Source organism: Neolamprologus brichardi, chromosome 7, assembly GCF_056152115.1.
Source record: "Neolamprologus brichardi isolate AB-2024 chromosome 7, ASM5615211v1, whole genome shotgun sequence".
Classification (NCBI taxonomy): Eukaryota; Metazoa; Chordata; class Actinopteri; order Cichliformes; family Cichlidae; genus Neolamprologus; species Neolamprologus brichardi.
In genome coordinates, this window is record NC_142110.1 from 15,181,986 (window position 1) to 15,203,187 (window position 21,202).

General features: G+C 39.6%; 1 protein-coding gene across 6 annotated transcripts; it reads left to right on the top strand.

Annotated features, from left to right (window-relative positions):
• The first annotated feature begins 1,550 nt into the window (after positions 1–1,550).
• ano5a (anoctamin 5a) lies at positions 1,551–21,099 on the top strand. Of its 6 annotated transcripts, none has more exons than XM_035907076.2 (22): positions 1,551–1,801; positions 4,260–4,327; positions 4,855–4,992; positions 5,286–5,327; positions 8,462–8,569; positions 10,419–10,487; positions 11,578–11,862; positions 12,047–12,166; positions 12,298–12,413; positions 12,910–13,044; positions 13,150–13,255; positions 13,387–13,447; positions 14,059–14,210; positions 14,499–14,579; positions 15,578–15,806; positions 15,925–16,100; positions 16,216–16,313; positions 17,260–17,390; positions 17,623–17,828; positions 17,919–18,112; positions 18,907–19,012; positions 19,108–21,099. In XM_035907076.2, the coding sequence occupies exons 1-22, from the start codon at positions 1,732–1,734 to the stop codon at positions 19,336–19,338; spliced, it is 2,922 nt and encodes a 973-aa protein (XP_035762969.1). In that variant the 5' UTR covers positions 1,551–1,731; the 3' UTR covers positions 19,339–21,099. The 6 variants fall into 6 exon arrangements, with proteins under 6 accessions (XP_035762969.1, XP_035762970.1, XP_087699295.1 ...); XM_035907077.2 differs by lacking the exon at positions 14,499–14,579 and adding an exon at positions 14,935–15,009; XM_087843169.1 differs by lacking the exon at positions 4,855–4,992.
• Positions 21,100–21,202: the final 103 nt, after the last annotated feature.

Sequence of the window (21,202 nt, forward strand, 5' to 3'; positions counted from 1 at the left end):
AGCATACAAAGAACAATGATGTACACGATTTCCATAGCCAGTAATAAAACGGAAAGCACAATGGTACACAGTATCCAACCTCTTTAGGTAGTGGGCAGGTGCATTCATAAAAAGCAGGTCACCATAATCCAATAAAGGTAAAAAGGTTGCACGAATCAAATGTTTTCTCACTTGGAGGGAGAAACAGGATTGGTTTCTAAAAAAGTAACCTAGTTTTAGTTTTAACTTCGACACAAGCCTTTGAATGTGAGTCTTAAATGACAAATTCTGATCTATAATGATCCCTAGATACTTGTAAGATGTAACCATTTCAATTTCAGTTCCTTGAATTGTTTTAATCTTAGGAGACGTAGCTAACAACTCTTTGCCATTTGAGAATAACATGAACTTGGATTTCTCTGGATTTAACACCAACTTAAGTTGAGTTAAATGGGACTGAACGACATCAAAGGCAGACTGCAGAAATATACATATTCATACAAGGTCTTGAAAAATTGGGTCCCATCTTATCTTAAGAACCTCATTGTACCATACCACCATTATAGAGCACTTTGCTCTCAGATTGCTGGTTTACGTGTGGTTCCTAGAATATTTAAAAATAGAATGGGAGTCAGAGCCTTCAGCTTTTAGGTCTCTCTTCTGCGGAGACAGCTCCCAGTTTGTATTTAGGGAACAGAAACCATTTCTACTTTTAAGATCGGACTTAAAACGTTGCATTTTAAGGAAGCTTATAGTTAGGGCTGGATCAGGTGACTCCTCCCTTATTTGGCTGCCCCTCCCTGAGCCTGATTCTGCTGGATGTTTCTTCCCCTTAAATGGGAGTTTTTACTTCCTATTGCCGCTAAATGGTTGATCACAGGGGTTTCTATGATTGATGATTGTTGATCTACCTTGCAGCATAAAGTGCCTGTAGGTAACTCTTCCTGTGATTTGGCACTGTATAAATAAAACTGAACTGAATTACATAATATATCTAATAAAACAACCAGGTTAATAATATTATGTAACTATTTTCCATACAGTCAAAATAGGTGTTTCCACAGAGTTATACGCTTTTTCTGCTCAGTCCTGGAAAAATTAAATTTACCAACAACTTTTAGCAATTTTGACATGGGTCCCATGTTTGTGGGGAAATAGCATGAACAAACAAACAAGTGCAAATAATTTTATAAGAAAAATACAAAGAAACCAGTCAAGGTCATATTGCATAAAGTTCAGGTTAAATACAAGAAAGTAATGAAAGAGAGATACGTTTAACAAATACATACAATACAGTCTAACACTATCTACCAAGAACAATGGTAAGATTCAGGCTATTAACACAAAAACTGAATGTAAATGTGTTAAATTACCATTAGTTTGTTTCTTTGTTTTTGTGTTTTATCTACGGTAAGCGTAATATTGTCACCTGGACTATCTCCTTGAATTAGTTCAGTGTACATAGCACGTGGACACTTGGGTGCAGTGTCTGTTCACCATCGGGCGAAGACTATTGGCTAGTGGCGTGGAGGCACTTCCCTCATGGGCCTCCCTTGAGGCTGTGGTGATGCGCCAGTGAGCGGTCAGTGGGTGAAGGAGGGCATCCTGGCGAGTGAGTCAGCCGTTTGGCTTCCCGAAGGGGGATCGACTGTGAAGCGGAGCGGTTCGGGCGAGACAGAACACGCCTGGCTCGGAATATATTAGTCCAGACCAGAGCGGATTAGAACGGCTTGGCTTCGCGAGGGTCTCAAGATGCACAGATTAACGGGGAAAACGGGAGAAGACAGCTTAATTGAGATGAGCCCCACAGACTCTTTCAGCGGTAAGTAGCTGAGAGCCAGCGCTGGTCGGCCATGTAAAAAAAAAAAAAAACAACGTTTAAAATGTAGCTGAGAGATTTTCAGCCTGCCGGGAAGTTACTGGAGTGAGCTAAGTATTCTCAAGTCTGTACGCCAGACTTTCACAAGCTTGCTTAAATTGAACTACAACTATAATATGAGACCTTTAATATTTTAACAATATAAATGAAACTTTCCAGAATGTTTTTTTCCAGCATTTTTTAAGTAACCGTTAAGTCAGCTGACAAATACAATTCTTCTTTGGTTAGCTCTCTCACCGTCAGTTATACAGAGGGTATATTAAAACTTAATTATGTAGCCGTTGCTTCACTGTTGTAAAGCGTTTCCATCCTGGTTATTTCCCCTTTAAGGCTCCAGCCAGCTCACAGTCTGCCTTTCTCTTCATGGAAGTCACAGTGACTTATGTGCTGCTGGGCTCTGGCAGCTGGCTTGCTCACTGGAAATACTGTGTCACTTGCAGACAACCACGTTATCCACCAGCAACAACCCCCAAATCCCTCTCTGTTCCCCGCCAATGTAAATTTTAAACCAGTGGCTGGACACGGATTTTATTTACTTAAATTTTTTGCCATTTAGGGATATATTTAAAAAAAAAAAGTGTGTTGATGATTAAAAGGTGAATCATCCTGAATGCAGAAAACCTTATCAACAATATTAAAATGAACTGTGTCATTCAAACAGTCTGAAATGAAAGTGATAACCACAGGGCCATCCTCTGTCAGTTTGGTGTTGTGTGCTTATGGTTTGTTGAGATAACGTTGTAACAGAAGCAAAACATATCTCACAGTAATCACAGATGACTTGGTTATTACAATATAGAAGTACAGATTATGTCTTTTACAGTTTGTATGTAAAAATCACAGAGCTGTTCATGATTGTGGGTTTCACATGAACATGCGTTACTGTAGCAGCATTGTCTTAAGATGTGAGCTACGTTTTGTAAAGTAGGTGTATGTGTGCATCTGAAACCAACCCCTCTGCAACATGGCAGGTGACTACTGGTTTCCTGTGCATGTGAGGAAACCAAACAAACTCATCTACTTTCACTATGAGCAAAATATAGCAGTTTGAGTTGAGGCTAAAACTGTTCATTTAGTCTAGAAAAACAGCTTTAGAATATGGCCTACACCTGAGTTCAGCTATACCAGTTCTAAGAAGCTAGATCAGTCAAATGAAAGTTGTTTACAATTTTGAATTTTTGTTGTGACACTTGGGCTTGGTGTAAAATTGATTTGGCTGCAGTTGTTGCCTGACCATATTTGTCGCCGATGTTGCAGTTCATTTGCCATTTATTGTCAGCATGCGCTGTGTTGCAAAGTAGCTTTTGTGTAAATAATCAACGTATACAGTTTTTGATCCCATGAGCCTTTATGGTTGTGCGGCTAACAGAGCGAGAAAGAGGGAGGGAAGCAGCCTTGTGGCATTTCCACTGATCAGCTGCTCACACTTGAACAAAGCCTCAACTGTAGAGGATATTTAGTGGGAAACGACTCTTGGCATGAATGAACTGGCTAATATTGCACACATTCTTGCGCCCAACTGTGCAAAGAATATCCTCAGCTGTTTGAGAGGCGTTGTCATATGTTGCAAAAGAAATCTATCCAAATGAAAGTCACTTGCTATCTTCTCTCTTTGTGAGAAGCTGAAAGGCTTTAAAGCTGTTGTTCAGAAGCTGAGAAATGAGTTTGTATTTCACTTTTGAAGTGTGTCTTTTATAATAAATGTTTGTAATTTCAGTTTTGCACTACCAAGTTTTACTTTGTTAACTTGGCGTTTAATAATGTAGACAAAGGTCTGTGTAGACACTCTTCCTGTGCTGAACCCAGACTAAATATAACCGGAGAGAGAGAGAAACTATCAATTAGAACATTTTCTATTTTAAAACACAGACACAGAGCCCGAGACCTTTCGCTTTATATTTTTTTAGCTGTAGCGGTGCAACCAGGGCTCCATGTTTGTCTTGCTTTTTCATCTGTCTTTCCATTTGTTTATGTAACTCTTTTCTCAGAATGATCTGGAAAGTTGTAATTACATGCCAAGCAGTGAGCAGTAGGTAAAGTACAACTCAGTTTCAGTTTTATTGTGTAGCCAACGTTCATTAAAAAAAAAAAAAAAGACTTGTAGGGGGGCTTTCCAGACTTTTCAGGCATGTTTCCTGCAGTCACTTCTGAAATGGGTGCATATTCATCTCAGTAGCGTCGTTCACTGTTAAGTCACCCTGTTTGCCCCACAAGACCACAAAATGCTGTACACATATAGACCACAACATGTCATTATTCAGGCAGTTGTTTTTGCATTATCCTGGCTGTCTGAGATAACTTTGTTTTGTTGATTCTTATTATTCTTTTACACTGGTAAGAGAGCCATCTCTTAACTGCTAACTGTGTTTTTAATTTTGTCTTTTGTCTTTTTGTCTTGCAGATGATGTAAATGGCTATCACCATCATGCATCATCCAGCACAGGTTCACCGGAGCAGGAGCAGTCGGAGGTAAAAACCAAACTCACAGCATGCCCTCAGTCACACAGACAATTCTACAAAGCAAGAACTCCATCACTGACAGTCTTTTCACAACAATTCTAAGTAGGATTTTTTATTGTTATTATTGATACCTTATTTTTTTTGCATTTTTTATGATTGTAGGTGCTTTAGTTGTTTTGCAGTACCTGCTATTTAAAGTTATGGAAAAAAAGCCTTTTGCAGGCAGATTTATGGAGCAGAAGGTCCAAGCTTCACATTCAGCTCCCTGCCTGTAATCGTGGTTGCAGGAAGCATATTGTTTATAATTACAAAGATTAATCAAGATTTCCTTCCTGCTCTTTATCCACTCCTTTTTTTTTTTACCTACCCACCAAAGCAGTTTATTTTGCATGTATAATACTCCAGATAACTGTACTGAGTTTACTTCCATCTTTTCAGTCCATTCATGCTGTTGTTTCACAACATACAAATGGCAGAAGAGAGTTAGGTATAACTCTAATACTCATGTATTCTCCCCTTTCATACTCTAATTAAAGTTTGCTTTAACGCCCGATGTGCGTGTAGAGAGCTGTGAGTCTCTCAACAACAGCCTGGCCTCGCTGGCTCCCTCTGACCACAGCGACAGTCCACAGTTTGAGCCTCAGACCATAGAGCAAATCAATGCTTTAACTGGGGTAAGACACCAGTCAGGGGCACAGATCGCTGTTGCTTGTGTCTGTGTCTTCATGTCTCTGTCGTGTCTCATATCTCTGAGTCTCAAACATCTAACTGACTGTGATTGTGCCTGAATCTTCTTGTATGAAGTGTTTTTGGACATAATCTGTAAATGTATGTAGATGTAATGTAAGCGTGAAGTGCCTGTTCCCCTCTAAAAGGGTGCCGCTTCTGTTTTAGCGGTATGCTGTTGAATTTTGTTTTGAATCGTTTTGTCAGGCTTTCTCTCACTGTGCACTCGGTTCCTCCACAGTTTTCGAGAAAACGGGCCCTATTCCTGAAGTTTCGTTCCAGGGTATGGCATGGTAAAACAGGCTTGTGTTATGATGCAGAATTGTACGTTATATGTGTGACTACCAGCCACCCATGATCTCCTACCTGCTGCTCAGAGTGTATGCTCATGGTCGAGTTTCTCTAGCAGTATTGGACATTCAGGCTATTAAACCTGGACGTCGGGGAAATCAATAAGCATTTCTTGGTAGAGAGCTGATGTTGGCTTTTTGAAGGCATGTTTTGTTTTGCCTGCTGCGAGAAATGGAAACATGCTGTTGTGCGTGTTGATGTATCGTGAGAGTTCATTAAAGGTGAAAAAGGCCTTTTCTCTTGCTTTGTTCTCACCTGTGATTATTGTTGGCCTCACTAAGAGAGCAACAACCCAACCATGTGCCACAGCATAATAGAAGCTGCACATGCAGATTTCCACCTGCCTAACTCTTTTGTGTGTGTGTGCATGTGTGTGTGCATGTGTGTGCGTGTGTGTGTGTGTGTGTGTGTGTGTGTGTGTGTGGGGGGTACAGAACTGTATATGCTGTAATCATGGCCCTACCCTTTGCTCATGACAGGACTGCACTGTGGTGTGGCTAACCATATACTGTACTGTAGGCGTCTGCCCTTGAATCCTCTTCAATATGGCCTTGTTTAAACACTGTGCAACCCATGTTAATGAAAAGTGTGACCTTTTATTCAGAGCAGCCAATCTGAAGGGTAAAAAAGAACATTACATTCTAGGACTACAATTTAGCTGAGCATAAGGTCACATCAAGGAGTTTTAAAGGCAGCACATGTATAAACTGGCTCTGTAGTCATTACAGGGATAGAAATCTTGTTTCACTGCAGACAGCACGGTTTAAACTACATGTAACTCTTCAAGAGGATTGGTTTATGTGCATACTTGTATTATGCCGCTAAACCAGATGTAATTTTCTGCAAATCTGGAGATCCAGCTGGACATCTAGCTCTGCACAAAAGTGCATGTTTCAGAACAAACATGCAGATTGCGATGCTTTATTGCAAGCAGAGAAGCCATTGCAGTGATACAGCAGTCACCATCTACATTCTCCTGTGAAAAAAGGGGCACCTAAAGTACTTTAAACAATATAGCTAATACACCGCCTGGATGTTAGACTGAGTGGTACTAAAATCAAAGTGCATTAGAGAAGGTGGATTAAAAACACAGACAGAGGATAGACGGGGGCGTGTTCTTTGTCAGATGAGTCATCATTGAAGTTGATATACACCATAACCTAAAATATACTTTGGTTTGGACAGCATAGGAGTAACATTCTCTGCTGGTCTCCTACTTCCTCTTAATGTTTCAAATAACTTAATAAAGAAATAAAAAGTAAAAATAACACAATTACGTTTCAATATCAACTAAAGTATGTTCAGCAACTCCTGTGTATTCCAAACTAATTAAGTGACCTGAAAACAAGAATTCATGGTTAAAATTATTCCTCCACAAAAAAAATAGTACCTTGAAAGTAAGTTGAAAATTTCCACTTGTTTTCTACCCCCTGAAATTGGAAGACTTCTTGTGTTACACCATATTCTACATTTACCATTCACCATTAAGATAAAAGGGACACGTCGAAACGCCCAGTAGTTAGGGGTTAGTTCATAAATGTATAGAAGTCTGTGGCTCTGAGCAGGGCCACGTCCCAGCTGATGCGCCGATTCCATATGGCTGATCTGTAATTACTGTAAATTAGAGAGTTTCTGTAGCAACATCCCAGTTACAGAAAGTACCACCCTGCATTGGTCAGCAGTTCCAGTCCAGGCTGGGAGGCAGTGTAGACCAGCAGTTTGAACGTATGCATAATTTGGGATAAGAGACTGTGACGGTGTTGGAAACGACAAGCTGTACACGTTGACCACGTAGTTCAGTGGCCAGACAGGGTGGTAGAGACAGCTGTGGAGCTGAAGCATTTAAAGTATATTTTTGTAGCTGAATTGTGCAAGTTGTCTGAGGCTGTTGACCCAAGGCTACACAGTAGCTACCAGTTTTGGTTTTCTTTATCTCCCCCTTATCACCCTTTGTAGAAAAGATTTCTTCATGTAACTGTTTGACTTTTGCACCAAGAAATCTTGAGATGATGTAATTTGAGGGACATATATACAGTTCAGTCACATAACCTCCCCCCTTTCCTGATGCTGTGCTCTGATTAGATTAGCTAGCTGGCGGAAGCTATGCTACCCCTCTGCTGATGTCATCTCTAGGACTGTGCTGTGTTTCTCTCCCAGTATCCCTCCTCTTGCTTTTATGGATGACTGAACAAGAAGTGAGGGATTGTCCTGGGAGGTGAGTGGACTGTTTGGCTCCTGTTTGGATGGGGATCAGTGGAGTGAGGGTGAGAAAGGCAGTGCTTGCTGGCCTGGACTCTACTCCCAGGAGTAAAGCAGTTTAGCTCTATCAGGCAGCCGGCCTGTTTGTTGCTGCATCGTAACGGTAAAGGGAGTGGACCATGAAGGTAAAGTGCACTTCCTTTCCTCCCTTCCTCCAGAGTGTTGCCGTAATGGGACGGGGCAAAGACACTAGCCAAATATGTGGCTGAAATGGATATTACAGTTTTCATTTTGCTTAATGGTTCTGTGTATTGCCTGCAGTCCTACTGCTGCTGTAATGTGGCAGAGGGAAACACATTGTACGTAGTTATTTTTAGCTTTCTGAACAGCTGAAGCAGCAACCAGTCATGGGTCCTCTTCTTAAGCACTCCTTTGCGTTCCAGTTTTTGTAGCTACCTAAGCAACTGCCTCTGTGGGGCTGACACACATACTTGGAATTTCTTTGGAGGTCAGTGCTGATTACAGAAAAACAGATTATTAAATTGCAGCTTGTTGGAGCCTTTAAGTCAGTATGGCTAGTTTTGATCTTCGATATCTGTTTTAGTTTCGCCCTATGATATAACAGATTTATTGTCTTGTTCAGTATGACTTAAAAACAGACAACAAACAATAAACATCAAAGAAGCTACCCTCCATTTGGCATGTTGTTTGTGTTTTGAGTGATAATTATCAGTATTTCGCATTTTTTGCATTAGCTACTAGATGCAAAGCTTGACTTTCTGGTCTGCTGTGGTGACTGCAAAATATCAGTCCCTGTCTATTTATGTGTGTTTAAAATCTCACCTCCTTTGTGTTATCTCGTTCTAGATTGACAAGCAAAAATACAGTAAGGACTCCGTGTTCTTCCGTGATGGAGTGCGCAGGATCGATTTTGTTCTGTCCTATATTGACGATAAAGATGATCAAAGGAAACAGGTAAGACATTTTCAATCACTTTTTTTTTCAGTTATTACTAACTGGACTAACTTCTTTTTTTCATGTTTTGCGTATACAATGCTGTTACAGTTGTATGCACAACTGAAAAGAGTCCCATACAGTTGCACTCAATATATCTTAGCGCAGTTTAAATGTTGACGTTATTTCCACTGTTAGATTTTAACAGTCCGAGGTGGCTCATACAGGACATCCTGTGGGTTCCTGTGACTCCACAGCATACCATAAATACCACAAAACAGACAAAGCTAGGAAGACTTTTGCTGTCAGCTGTTAATAATCCTGTCAAGGTATTTTCTAATAAGGTGACTTTGACATGTAAATCCATTCTCAAGTCTTTTTTTTTTTTTTATAAAAATAAGTTGTTTTTAAAGTAAGTCCATATGGTTAATGGCCTGTTTTATTTATTTATTTTGTGGTTTTTGTCTGTGGCCTGTCTCTCTTCCCTCACCGATAGCCAGTCCAGGTAAATGGCTGCCCCTCTCTGACCCAGGTTCTGCTGGAGGTTTCTTCCTGTTAAAAGGGAGTTCTTCCTTCCTACTTCCTTCCAACTTCTTACAATATAAAGTGCTTTGATGCAACTTTTGTTTTATTTTGGTGTAAATAAAACTTTATTTAATTTAATTTAATTTAATTTAATTGGTTTTGTCTCCAGGATTATTATAGTTAACTAAAACTGAAATCAAAATAAATATTTACCTGCAAAACATCTTAACAAAAAAGAAATATGCAGGAAATATCTTTACATTTATTTTTTTAGTCCGTGTGGTTGAAATTTGTCAGCATAACTAGTCTGAGGCAGTGTTGCTTCATAGGGTTATTGAGACTGGGATGTCACATTTATTTTTTAACACTTTTTCATATATCTTGCATCTGTCAAATACAGTCATGTTTTTAATGTAAAACCAAAGCTAACACTGAAATTCATAAATATTAAAACATTTCCTATACTAAAAACTAAATTGAAAAGAGCAGGCCCACTGTGCAGGCTAACTGAAACTAAACTGAATTAAAAATAGACATTTATAATGATGTACAAATAAAAAGAAATTAAAAATTCAAAGATATAATAACTCTGCTTTGTCACCTGTTGAGTGCTGAAAGGCTTTCATTGTTTCACACTGAGCTGCTAGCTTTACGTTTGAGTGTTAACACTCCACAGCTGACTCCCAGTTTTGCCTCAGTCGGTGAGTCAACAGTTAACTCTCATGCCTGGTCAGGAAACCACTAATTTTTTCCACTGTATGAGGAAGGGTAAACCAGAGGCCAGTTCCTGTGTGTTATCCACATGCATTGTTAAACGTGACTCTAAAATTCAGCTCTAACAAGGTGGATTTATTTATTAAATTTTTGTCAGCTTTTTCTGCAGTGATTCAGATAGTTATTTTCTACAAGAAGATTTCTGATACATTAAACCTAAGTGTCATATACTGTGAAAGTTTTTGTCATGTTACTGTTAGCTTATTTTCACTACCTGTTCTTTCTGGTAACTGATACTTCCTTGTCCACCATGGTGGACACTTTTGTAGCTGTTTTGTAGCACTTTCTGTTTTGTAAGTCTTTTTTACTTACCATGTTTCCATGATTTTCCTCTTAATGTTGCACATATGAGCCCCCTTCTCTCATTATTATTTTATAATGTATTATTTTCTGCTTATATTTTGCTTTTGGCTCAACATACTTAAATTATTCGGCTTTTGTTATTTCACTTGTTATGTAGATGAGGTCATATTTTATCATTACTTCTAATAGTATACAAATATTCCTTACACTGGCTTTGTGGTAATATTTTGCCCATGTGTATTGCTGTTTTCTTCTTCTACTGCTTTAGGAAAGGAGGAGGGTGTATGAATCCAACTTACAGAAAGTCGGCCTGGAGCTGGAGACAGAAGATAAAACTGTAAGCTACCTACTTTCGGCTGCGCTCTTATTCACAAGGGGTCACCACAGTGGGTAGCTCCGCATTAATGAGTTGTCAGAGTGTGTACACCTTGCACAACCCAAAGGGGATTTGTGTCTGCTCCAGGGATTCTTCCAGGGATCTTTCGCTTATACGGCGAATGTGCTGATAAACACAATCCAATTGTGTGTTGTTCACGGTGTGATCAAAAAGCTCTGTCCACGCGTCCATAAAAATCAATAACTTCACCTGATGTAAATATGGCCATTTCCTGTTCAAGATCATCTCTTTGCCCTGTCCAAACATGGCTCACTGGAAGTCCCATTATGACCAACTGCACTGTGCAGGCTACGATAAACATGCACAGAGGACAGACATAAACTTGTGCATCAAATACACCCAAATTTATTGTAGACGGTTATAAACTGTGAGAGCTGGGTCTCTGTCTATAACCAGCTGTTTTCAATCAAGATGTCCAAAGCTAACAAGCTTGAAAGCAGCATATTAAGTGAAAAGTAGGATCAGGTATTTGCTCATCATTCAGGGGGCTTTGAACCTTGAGTTTGTCCAGAGAGTGCGATTATGGACATGCTATCAGGGACAGCATTCAGGGAAACCACCTGAAGTGTGGTGTGTACCAGTGTGTGTTCACAAGTTCAAGTTCACGCTGAGTTTTTTCACTTAAAATGTCGGCTGCTCCCCACATTTGGTTCACTGCAATCTCATCCACTTTTAGAAAATGAGAATCAAGTTCACACGCTACAAAAGAGGCAGAATGACTTTAAAGGGATGTCTAAATGGTTTTCATTTGCACTGAAAACCATTTAGACATGCCCGAAAAGATGATCTCTACAACAAAAGTTGTTTTGTTTTGGGCAGATTCCCAGATTGTTTTGCTTTTTGATCACTCCTCACAATATGTCATAAGACCTTAATGCTATTTAGTGACAAACTAAGAGCTATAGATATAAAACCTGTCACTTTTCAGCGATGTCCTTTTATTATTTTTTTTTACACTCATTATTCTGTAATATGCATTTCTATACACCACAAACACGGTGCTAATATTACTTACTGTCATTATTATCAGGAGTCAGAGGATGGAAAGACTTATTTTGTCAAGATCCATGCTCCGTGGGAAGTACTGGCCACATACGCAGACGTGCTGAAAATCAAGGTTCCTTTCAAGGTCAACGATATCCCAGACAACAGCGAGATCCCCATGAACTGGCTGTCGACGCCTTTCCGTCTGCCGGGGCACATCATGAACCCTGAGCCAGACTATTTCACAGCTCCATTCAACAAGAGCAAGTCTGACTTCTTCCTTATCGAAGACAAAGAGACGTTCTTCCCTCCTTCTACTCGCAACAGGATCGTAAGCACACTTATCTTGTTTGTCACCCTGAAGTTATAAAAATACTCTGGCATTCAGAACTGAATTAGGTTTAAAAATGCAACAATAACATTTTTCCAACAGAGTTATTTAAGTAACTAACCTTCCAGCATTGAAGGTTATGTTTTATAAGACCAATTTATTTTGTTTCTGTCTTCATGAACAGGTCTACTATATCCTGGCACGCTGTCCATACTTTAAGGATGAATGTGGGGATAGAGACAAGAAGGGAATCAAGAGGTTGCTCAACAATGGGACCTACACTGCTGCCTTTCCTCTGCATGATGTGAGTTTTTTCTACTCCAGTTTAGACATTTCTTAATCGTTTTTTAGTGGAATATACGCCTATTGTTCTTGAATAGTAACATCTATTCATACAATGAATGACAGTGATCTGTGTCTTCTGTGTGTCTTCAGTCAAGGTACTGGACAAAGTCAAAGGATCCCAACTGCGAAAGTGAAAGATTCAGTCTCTACAAATACTGGGCCAAATTCTTTTGTTTCTTCAAGGAGCAGCCCCTCAATCTTGTGAGGTAAGCCCTCAACACAAAGTACTTGTCTTTGTTTTCTTAAAATATCTGGTTTAATATGTTCAAAAAATTAATTCACAGTAAAGTAGGGAATACACAAACAAAAAGGAAGCAAGCAAAAAATGTGCCTATTATTGATAATTTAATGCACAGCCAAACAACAATTTGAATTTTGTTCATTCAAAATCCACAAAAGCTGCACAGAAACATTAAACACTATGTGGGTTAAAATAAGCAATAATTGAGACCAGCTTTCTGTTTGATTGGTTGTTTACAAAGTTAAAAGGGTCCCCAAACCCTTCTTAAATATTTCTTATCTTTCAGTACATTTTCAATTTTTTTCCAGCTACAGTTTAACCTTATTTGTTTTATCATTTGTTCAATGAGTTTTTTTTTCAAAAACAGTGTTTTCTTTGGATACACACTAAGCAGAGAATACTCATTATCCAATCTGACATCAGAATGAATGCAATAATTACAGTTTTTTATCTTTCAACAGGAAATATTATGGAGAAAAGATAGGTATTTATTTTGCGTGGCTGGGTTTCTACACTGAGATGCTGTTCTTCGCTGCTGTAGTTGGGACAATTTGTTTTGTTTATGGATTCCTGACATACGACGACAATGAATGGAGGTGAGTTTTTATCATCAGACAGATTCAATTGCATCATTAGTTGTTTTTTTATGTTAATAATATAATCATCTCTTTCATTTAAAATAACCTGTGTTTCCTCTACAGTAAAGAAATATGTAGTGAGGAAATCGGAGGCAATATTGTCATGTGTCCACTTTGCGACCAAAAGTGTACCTATTGGAGACTCAACATAACATGCAACTCCTCGTGGGTGAGTAATTGTTGTAGTTATCATGATTCATCTCTACCCACAATATGTGACATTTAAAGAGCGAATGCAGCTTAATGTGATCAAATCAGTTCTCAGTTACCTCACTTTTTCTTTAACATGTTCTCTTTCAGCAATCACACCTATTTGACAATGTGGCAACTGTGTTTTTTGCCATATTCATGGGGATTTGGGGTGAGTGAATGTGTCACTTCTCTGCTTTTAGCATTTTTAAGTCCAGTGCTCCACCTAGTGGGATTATCAGCCGTTCAGAATAATTGTTTAATAATTTACATGCCTGCACTGCAGCCCTAAACATTTTAGCTAGTGTAGTTGTATGTAAGAACACAAAGCTGGGTGATGTGCAGCTGTGCTCACGTGAGAATAAAGCAGGTAACTGTCCAGAGATTTCACAGTGAGTTCATGCATGTCATCATGTCCTGCCTTCTGTCACCTGGGCGGCAAGCAGCTAAAACCATGTGGGGTATTTTTAGGGAGGAAGAACTTGTCTCCTCTTACATGCCACTTGTCAATGTCTGGACTTGTTTGTTGTTCATTGCCCTGGCTTCATGAATGAAAATAGCTGCTAACTGCTACCTTTTCTGAATTTAAAGGACGTGTCAAAAAACTTTTAGTCAGAATTTTTAGGTCTAAAATGAGCTGTTTTACACCACATTTAATAAGTTGTCAAAGCAGTAAGCAAAACTTTAAAAAAAATTGCCTTTGTAAGCCAGGCAATATTCTTAGTAGAAATTTGATTCAATTAATTTGAAATAAGTTTGTGTGATGTTGGTACGTCTCTGCAGTGACGCTGTTTCTGGAGTTCTGGAAGAGGCGGCAGGCGCGTCTGGAGTACGAGTGGGATCTGGTTGACTTTGAGGAGGAGCAACAACAGCTGCAGCTTCGGCCAGAGTATGAGACCAAGTGCACCAACCGCAAGCTGAACCGCATCACTCAGGTGTTTGTGTGCTCATGAAACACTAATATCCTGTATAATCCTGTTGTAATATAAAGCCACACAAGGTTTTGCCAGGCAAAGTATCCTGAATGGTAGGATTTGACGACACATTTCAAACCCCCTTGTATTAATTGTTTATAAACTGGTTGCGCTCATTTACGAGGCGCTTTCATGGCTTAAATCAAAACTCTTTAAGAACATAGTTATTTAGTAAAGTTATTAGCGGTTGTGACACAGAATTTACGAGAGTTCTATAATTTGCCATGATCACATCCTGCTCGTCTTTAGGAATCAGAGTGGGTTCTTGAAAGGACTGCTACAGATGTAATGGGGAAATTGTTTCTGTGCTGGGCCAGCGTGATCCTCTGGGTAAGGGGGGGGAGGGGTACTCAACGTGAAATGCCAGCTTGATGAGGAGAAGGCTTTGGTGTGATGTAGTTTGTGTAGATAACAGATATTTCTGGAAAGACTCAGAGGCACGGGTTTCCTTCTCCACCACATTTACTGATTGTCTGCTGGTGGATTATTCTGTTGGAGGTTTTTGAGAGCAGAAAATCACTCAATGAAAGAATTGGACTCAGGCTAATACAATTACAATTACTAGCTCTGCTTCACTAGTGAGGGTTCAGGTAATTCAAGGAACGTGGCCTTTTAGAGCTCCTTTTCAGGATATAACAAAGGGTGACTGACCTCTGTGTCCGTGCTTTGCTTGCTTATAATTTAGGAAATGGAGCCTTACTTACCCATAACAAGCAAGTGTGCACGCATATGCCTGTCTGGAGCTACCGTCCTGTTGTGGGTGAGCATAGTATCTTTGGTACAATTTATCTGTTTCCATCTTTCCATCTGTGCATCAACCTGATGTAATTTGTTTTTACTAAGAAACTGTTCATTATAATCATTAATATGTTATTACCAAGGCTAGTATGTATAAAATGAGCCCTAAAGACAAGTTGGGAGCTCAGGCTGTTACAGTTTCACTTTGTTTGTGCTTGGCACTTGTGCATGGTCTGATTTTAAGAATACTGGCAAAATTATATGAATGTTTGAACTGTGAGCCATTGAAAGTTTATACATACTGGTCCAAACCTCATTACTGTTGTATTTTTGTTTGTAAAGCCCTGTAACATGTCACTGAGCTAATGAGAAGAATATGGCCTGACTTTTTTCCAAGAGGCGTGTGTGCACACTTCAAGTTTGACATTTAATACTAACATGTCCTGCTTCGTGGAAAAACGAGTTCTCGCTCTTTGCAAAGATGTCTGCATGATTCGTTTGGTGTTCTCACTCCAGTTCTGTCTTTTGATTTTCCTGTACCATGTTGTAGTTGTCTTTCATTTTGCTTTCATGTTTTCTCTGTCCTGAAGATCTCATTGATCATTGCCTGCATCATTGGGGTCATAGCATACCGCTTGGCGGTATACGCATCCTTTGCTAGCATCATGAAGAACAATACCGCCACCAACCTGGACGTGGTTGCCCCCTACGTCACCCCACAGCTGGCCACTTCTGTCACTGCCTCTTGCATCAACTTTGTTATCATCATGATCCTCAACCTCTTGTATGAGAGAGTGGCTATTAAGATCACTGACATGGGTGAGGGGCCACAGCAGGTTTTCTGTGTCTATATGTCCATACGTCAGTTTACATCATCAAAGTTTTTGACTGATAAAATGTGGAAGTGTATTAAAAACAAATGTTTACTGTTTTATAGAAATTCCGAAGACCCACGTGGAGTATGAGAACAAACTGACAGTGAAGATGTTCCTCTTCCAGTTTGTCAACTATTACTCTTCCTGCTTCTACGTGGCCTTCTTTAAGGGAAAGTTTGTTGGCTATCCTGGAAATTATACCTATATGTTTGGAAGCAGCAAACTGAGGAATGAAGAGGTACCAGATATATCTACGTTATATAGAATCATACTGGTTTTTGAGCTTCGGCCTGAATTTTTGTCAATGTTTGCTCTTTTCCATCTCTTTTCTTCCTCGACCTGTGGGCACTCAGTGTGAACCTGGTGGCTGTCTGATTGAGCTGACCACCCAGCTGGTGATAGTGATGACTGGTAAACAGGTGTGGGGCAACATCCAAGAAGCTCTCGTTCCGTAAGTACAAACAAATACATGCAAGTACGCGGTTCATCGGCATCCACAATAAATGCCTTGTGATCTGCGGTGGTGGGGCCACTGTAAATGTAGCCTCGATGCTCAGAGTGATCTCTCCAAATAAGAACTTTTTTAAAAATCTTTATCTTACCTAACCAGTTAGGTAAGATAAAGATGTTGGGGTCTGTTCATACGGGTCAAAAGGCGGGCTGCAGCATTTTGTATGAGTTGGAGCCATGCCAGACTGGACTGACTGACACCAACGTATAGCGAATTACAGCAGTCCAGTAGAGGACTACATGGATTGCTCATTCCAAGTTTTTAAAGGATAAAAATGATCTCGCCTTGGATAAGAGACTTAGTTTAAAAAAGGACCTCTGAACAACTGAATTACTTTGTTTCTCAAATGTAAGTTTGTTATCCAAGAAAACTCCCAGGTTTTTTACGTGTGTTTTAATAAGTTACATAAATCTAAATCTGGGCCATTAAAGTTACAGCTTAGTCCAAAAATAATTACTTCAGTTTTGTCCTCATTAAAGGTAAGAAAATTTGAGACCATCTGGGTTTTAACTTCGTCAATGCATTTGAATAAAGATTCCATGGGAGTGGAGGTGTTTCTATTAAGCAGAAGATAAATCTGGGTGTTGTCAGCATAAGAGTGGTCTGATTTGCTTGAAATTCTGTAGGTTAAATTTTATAATGCTGGACAAGTTTTTACCATGATGTTTAAATGTTATTGTAGAGTCCAAAGTGAGCTCAGGATATTAAAACTTATTTTCAATCTCAGCTCCTTGCACTGTAATCGTATGTGTACTTCATGAAACTTCAAGAAATATAGTTCTCTCCTCACCACCATTGTTTGTGGTTCAATACAACCTCCAATTTGGCTGTGTGAAAGGGATTACTTTTTCCTAATAGCACTCTATCGCCCCCTTGTGTCGCATAGGTGGCTGATGAACTGGTGGGGCAGCAGGAAGGCACGAAGTCACCCGGAGAGTCTGTACAGCCGCTGGGAGCAGGACTACGACCTGCAGGGCTTTGGGCAACTAGGCCTCTTCTATGAATACCTTGAAATGGGTAAAGATCCAGTACACAGTCAGAGTATTACACACATTAATAATGACAGATTATTGAGCATTAGTATTGACCTCAACGAGAAGCTGAGCTCTACAAAATATATATTCACCTTCAGTAAAAGAATAGGGTGGATGTATGGATTGATTGGTGGACTGGAGTGATCCACGTCATCCTGCAGATGGTGCTGTTTCATTTGTGTCTCTTACCATTTTCATTCCTCTCTGTGTCTCAGTGATCCAGTTTGGTTTCATCACACTGTTCGTTGCCTCCTTTCCCTTGGCACCCCTGCTGGCACTTATCAACAACATCATTGAGGTTAGAGTGGATGCCTGGAAGCTCACGACGCAGTTCAGACGCCCTGTAGCAGCCAAGGCCCACAGCATAGGAGCCTGGGAGGAAATCCTTGGTGGGATGGCCGTACTCTCTGTAGTCACAAATGTGAGTGCTGGTCTTACTTCAAAATGTTTTGGCAGACACATTGTGTTTATTTAGCTAAACAGACTAACATAATTTCTTTCCTTGTTATAGGCATTCATCGTGGCCTTCACATCTGATATGATCCCACGGCTAGTGTACATGTATGCCTACCGTACACACGATGAGCTGAATATGAAAGGCTACATAAACAACAGCCTGTCAGTGTTTAACATCTCTCAGTTCTCCCTAGAAGAAAGGCCTGAGGAATATCCATCCTGGTTCAACAGCAGTGTCACAACATGCAGGTGTGTGTAATTACGAGATGGAGAGAACATGACTGTGGCTATATTGTCTTTTGACTTTTGTGTAATCTATATATTCAAATATTACAATTATTTTACTAAAATTAAAGTTGAGTCACATTGCAGAAATATTACCAATATACCCGTGATATGTTAGTATTGACTGTATTTAGACAGTAATACAAGACACCTGCTGGTATGCAGGGCCTTTAATTCTTGAAAATGCGTAATGTGATCTGCTTCTTTGTACCATAATATTATTTATTTCTTCTTTTTTTTCTCTGATTTTTATTATATATATGTATGTGTATGTGTATGTATATATGGAGAGAGCGAGAGAGAGAGGTGACATTTAAGATGGCCAAATATTGAGTTGAGTTTATATACAAGTAACTCCTGTGAGCAAAAAGTCAGATGTTATGCTGCTCTAAACACCAGGCTTGGAAAGGTTTTTTTCTACTCCTGACTCTGTGTAATTTCATAGAGGGCAGATATCATTTATATGGTCATCTACAGTGCAGCACTCTGGCAGCCAGTCAGATCAAAGTTGGCCTAAAGAGAATTTGGTTTTTAAGGTAAAGAAGCTAAAACAATGTGTTTTAATCAGTAAATGAACTAAAGTGCTACACAAAAAGCTCTCTCTTTTTTTTTGAGAGTTAAAGTATAACAATATAAAGCTGGAGGTTAGTGTGACAATTCTCCTTTGTGAATAACAATAAATAATCTTGAATTGGGAATCACAGTTTGTTTAAAAATCTGCAAGAAATCGAAATACGTGATGTGTTGCTGCTCTGCAGGTATCGCGATTACCGCTATCCTCCCGACGATAAGAAGAGGTACGAACACAACATGCAGTTCTGGCATATTTTGGCTGCCAAGCTGGCTTTCATCATCATCATGGAGGTAACACCAGCACTTAATGACCTTTTAAGCTTCACATTTTTAAGCTTCTTCTTGACCTGGTCTTATTTCACTGATTGTGTCCTCTTCCTCTGCAGCATGTTGTGTTTATGGTCAAGTTCTTTGTGGCCTGGATGATTCCTGATGTTCCATCTGACGTGAGGGCTCGAGTAAAAAGAGAGCGCTACCTGGTCCAGGAGTACCTCCACAACTATGAAGTGGAGAAATTGAGGATCCAGCTCAGCCAGAACAGCAACAATGAGTGCACCTGCACACCCATGATCTACCCATCTTTATCCAAACATGAGGTGCTATCAGAGTGCCTCTAGCCCAGCAAGCTGCTGGTCAGTCAGTCGAACACAGTGACAAAGATTTCCCTGCTTGTGTTTTCTGATACTGACCACCAGTTTGCTGAAATGCCATGACACTTGCTAAAGTGCTAGACTTCTTGTTCTTTACTCGCAGCCATCCCTCTTCTGCTAATCAAGCAATAGTAGAAGATCACACAGGTGAAAGACCAAGTCTCCATGCATGCTGAAAGTTTGAGACACTTGACTTTAAACATCTGTCACATATTTATGATTTCTCACTCTCTGTGTTCTAATTGTGGTGTTGAAGATGATCACAAATTTGGTTTAAGGAAAGGCAAAATCTTATACACTGTGTGTCAACCAGAGAGCTTTCTTATGTTCTAAATACAAGCCTATTTATTGTTAAGTGCCACTATGAGTAACCAAAGATTCGATGCCTTAATGTGTAAAGCATATGTTGTCATTGGTGTGTCAGTCAAATGATAACTAATGTAGTTTTAAGGCAGAGTTTGCTTATTCTTGAATATTTTTTACTGTATGTGCAGCTTTGTAGAGCCACACAATAGAAATTCATGTTCAGCTCTATTGTTTGTTTTTGTTTTTACTGTGAGCATTGTTTATTTCTCTGCATCAAGGTCGCAGCACAACTTTAACAAAACCTTTCCTGTTCTTCACGCCACTGGCAGTTAGGAGGCCCAGGCACATTTTTTGCTATATGCTCACATTGGCCTCGACAGTTTCTGCAGGCCCAAACCTGACATGTGAAGTAGCTACTTTGTTTTTTTTCTTTAAATGAACAGAACTCTGTGCTGCTGTTACTGCTGTGACGAAGGACAGATTTTGTCCTGCAGTGGCCAGTTTTTCAGCCACAGAAGCAGCAGCTGGTGCATGTTGAATGTTGACAGTCCGCCCCATTCTTGGAGATGGGAGTGAAGAGATCCCTTTTTAATGTGCCTATGTTTACCAACACAGAGCTAATGAAAGCCGGCCCTCACCTACTGAACTATGTTTGCTCCATTACACAAAGCACATCAGCCATCACCGCCTTCTTGTGCTTCTGGCTTCCTCAGCAGTGTCTTTGTAGAGAAGGAAAGACACACATTTTGTTTTTTGGTTGTTTTTTTTTTTGCACAAAGCACTTAATGAAACATGACTACCGAGATATAAACATGTCAATGTAATTCTTGTCATGACACTACAGATTCATGAGCAGTGTTTTGAAGTGTGTGCGAGTAACTGTTCCTTTAAATGGAACAGGAGTCGTGCTGTAGGTAAGGAGTTCAATGTTCTTTTAAATGTTAACAAGAAGATAAGATGTAGTTTTTGATTAGAGATGATATGAAGGACATTTCACATTTTGTGGTTATATAGAGACATGAGAAATATCTGTTACTGAAGTATTTGAATTTAAGTAGCTGACTGGTTGTGCTGTAGACTCTGTTTGAGGTGTATTTACCTGTGACCACCTTACTGTTACATTTTGCCTTATTATGTCTTCCTAGTTGAACCAGTGCCTGTTAATGCCTTAATGCATCTAGTACTTTCCCTTTTGTGTGTAATTCCCCTTTATTTATCTTTCATGCTCACTTTCTTCCCTCCTGTATTTCATTTGTTTTGCTATAATAGTTCAAATGTCCATGCTTACAGAAAAAGGTGAAGGAGTTTACTGTTTCCTTATAGTTTAAATTTGTTTTTTTATTTTCTTATGTCATTTTTGTAAACCAGTCCTATATCCAAAATGTGTAATGTACCAAAAAAATAAAGAAAGTACTAATTAAACTTGAGCATTTGTTTGACACGTTTGGACCGACGCTGCCGACCAGCAGCTCTTGTGCCGAGGACATCAACGTTGCTTTTCACAGAACAGATGGCCAGAGAGAGA

What these genes read in the sequence shown, in the direction of transcription:
- ano5a (XM_035907076.2), top strand. Translation starts at nt 1,732, where the DNA reads ATGCACAGATTAACGGGGAAAACGGGAGAAGACAGCTTAATTGAGATG. An exon ending in CCCCACAGACTCTTTCAGCG is followed by an intron (nt 1,802 to 4,259) that starts GTAAGTAGCTGA and finishes TTTGTCTTGCAG; the next exon opens with ATGATGTAAATGGCTATCAC. An exon ending in AGCAGTGTCACAACATGCAG is followed by an intron (nt 18,113 to 18,906) that starts GTGTGTGTAATT and finishes GCTGCTCTGCAG; the next exon opens with GTATCGCGATTACCGCTATC.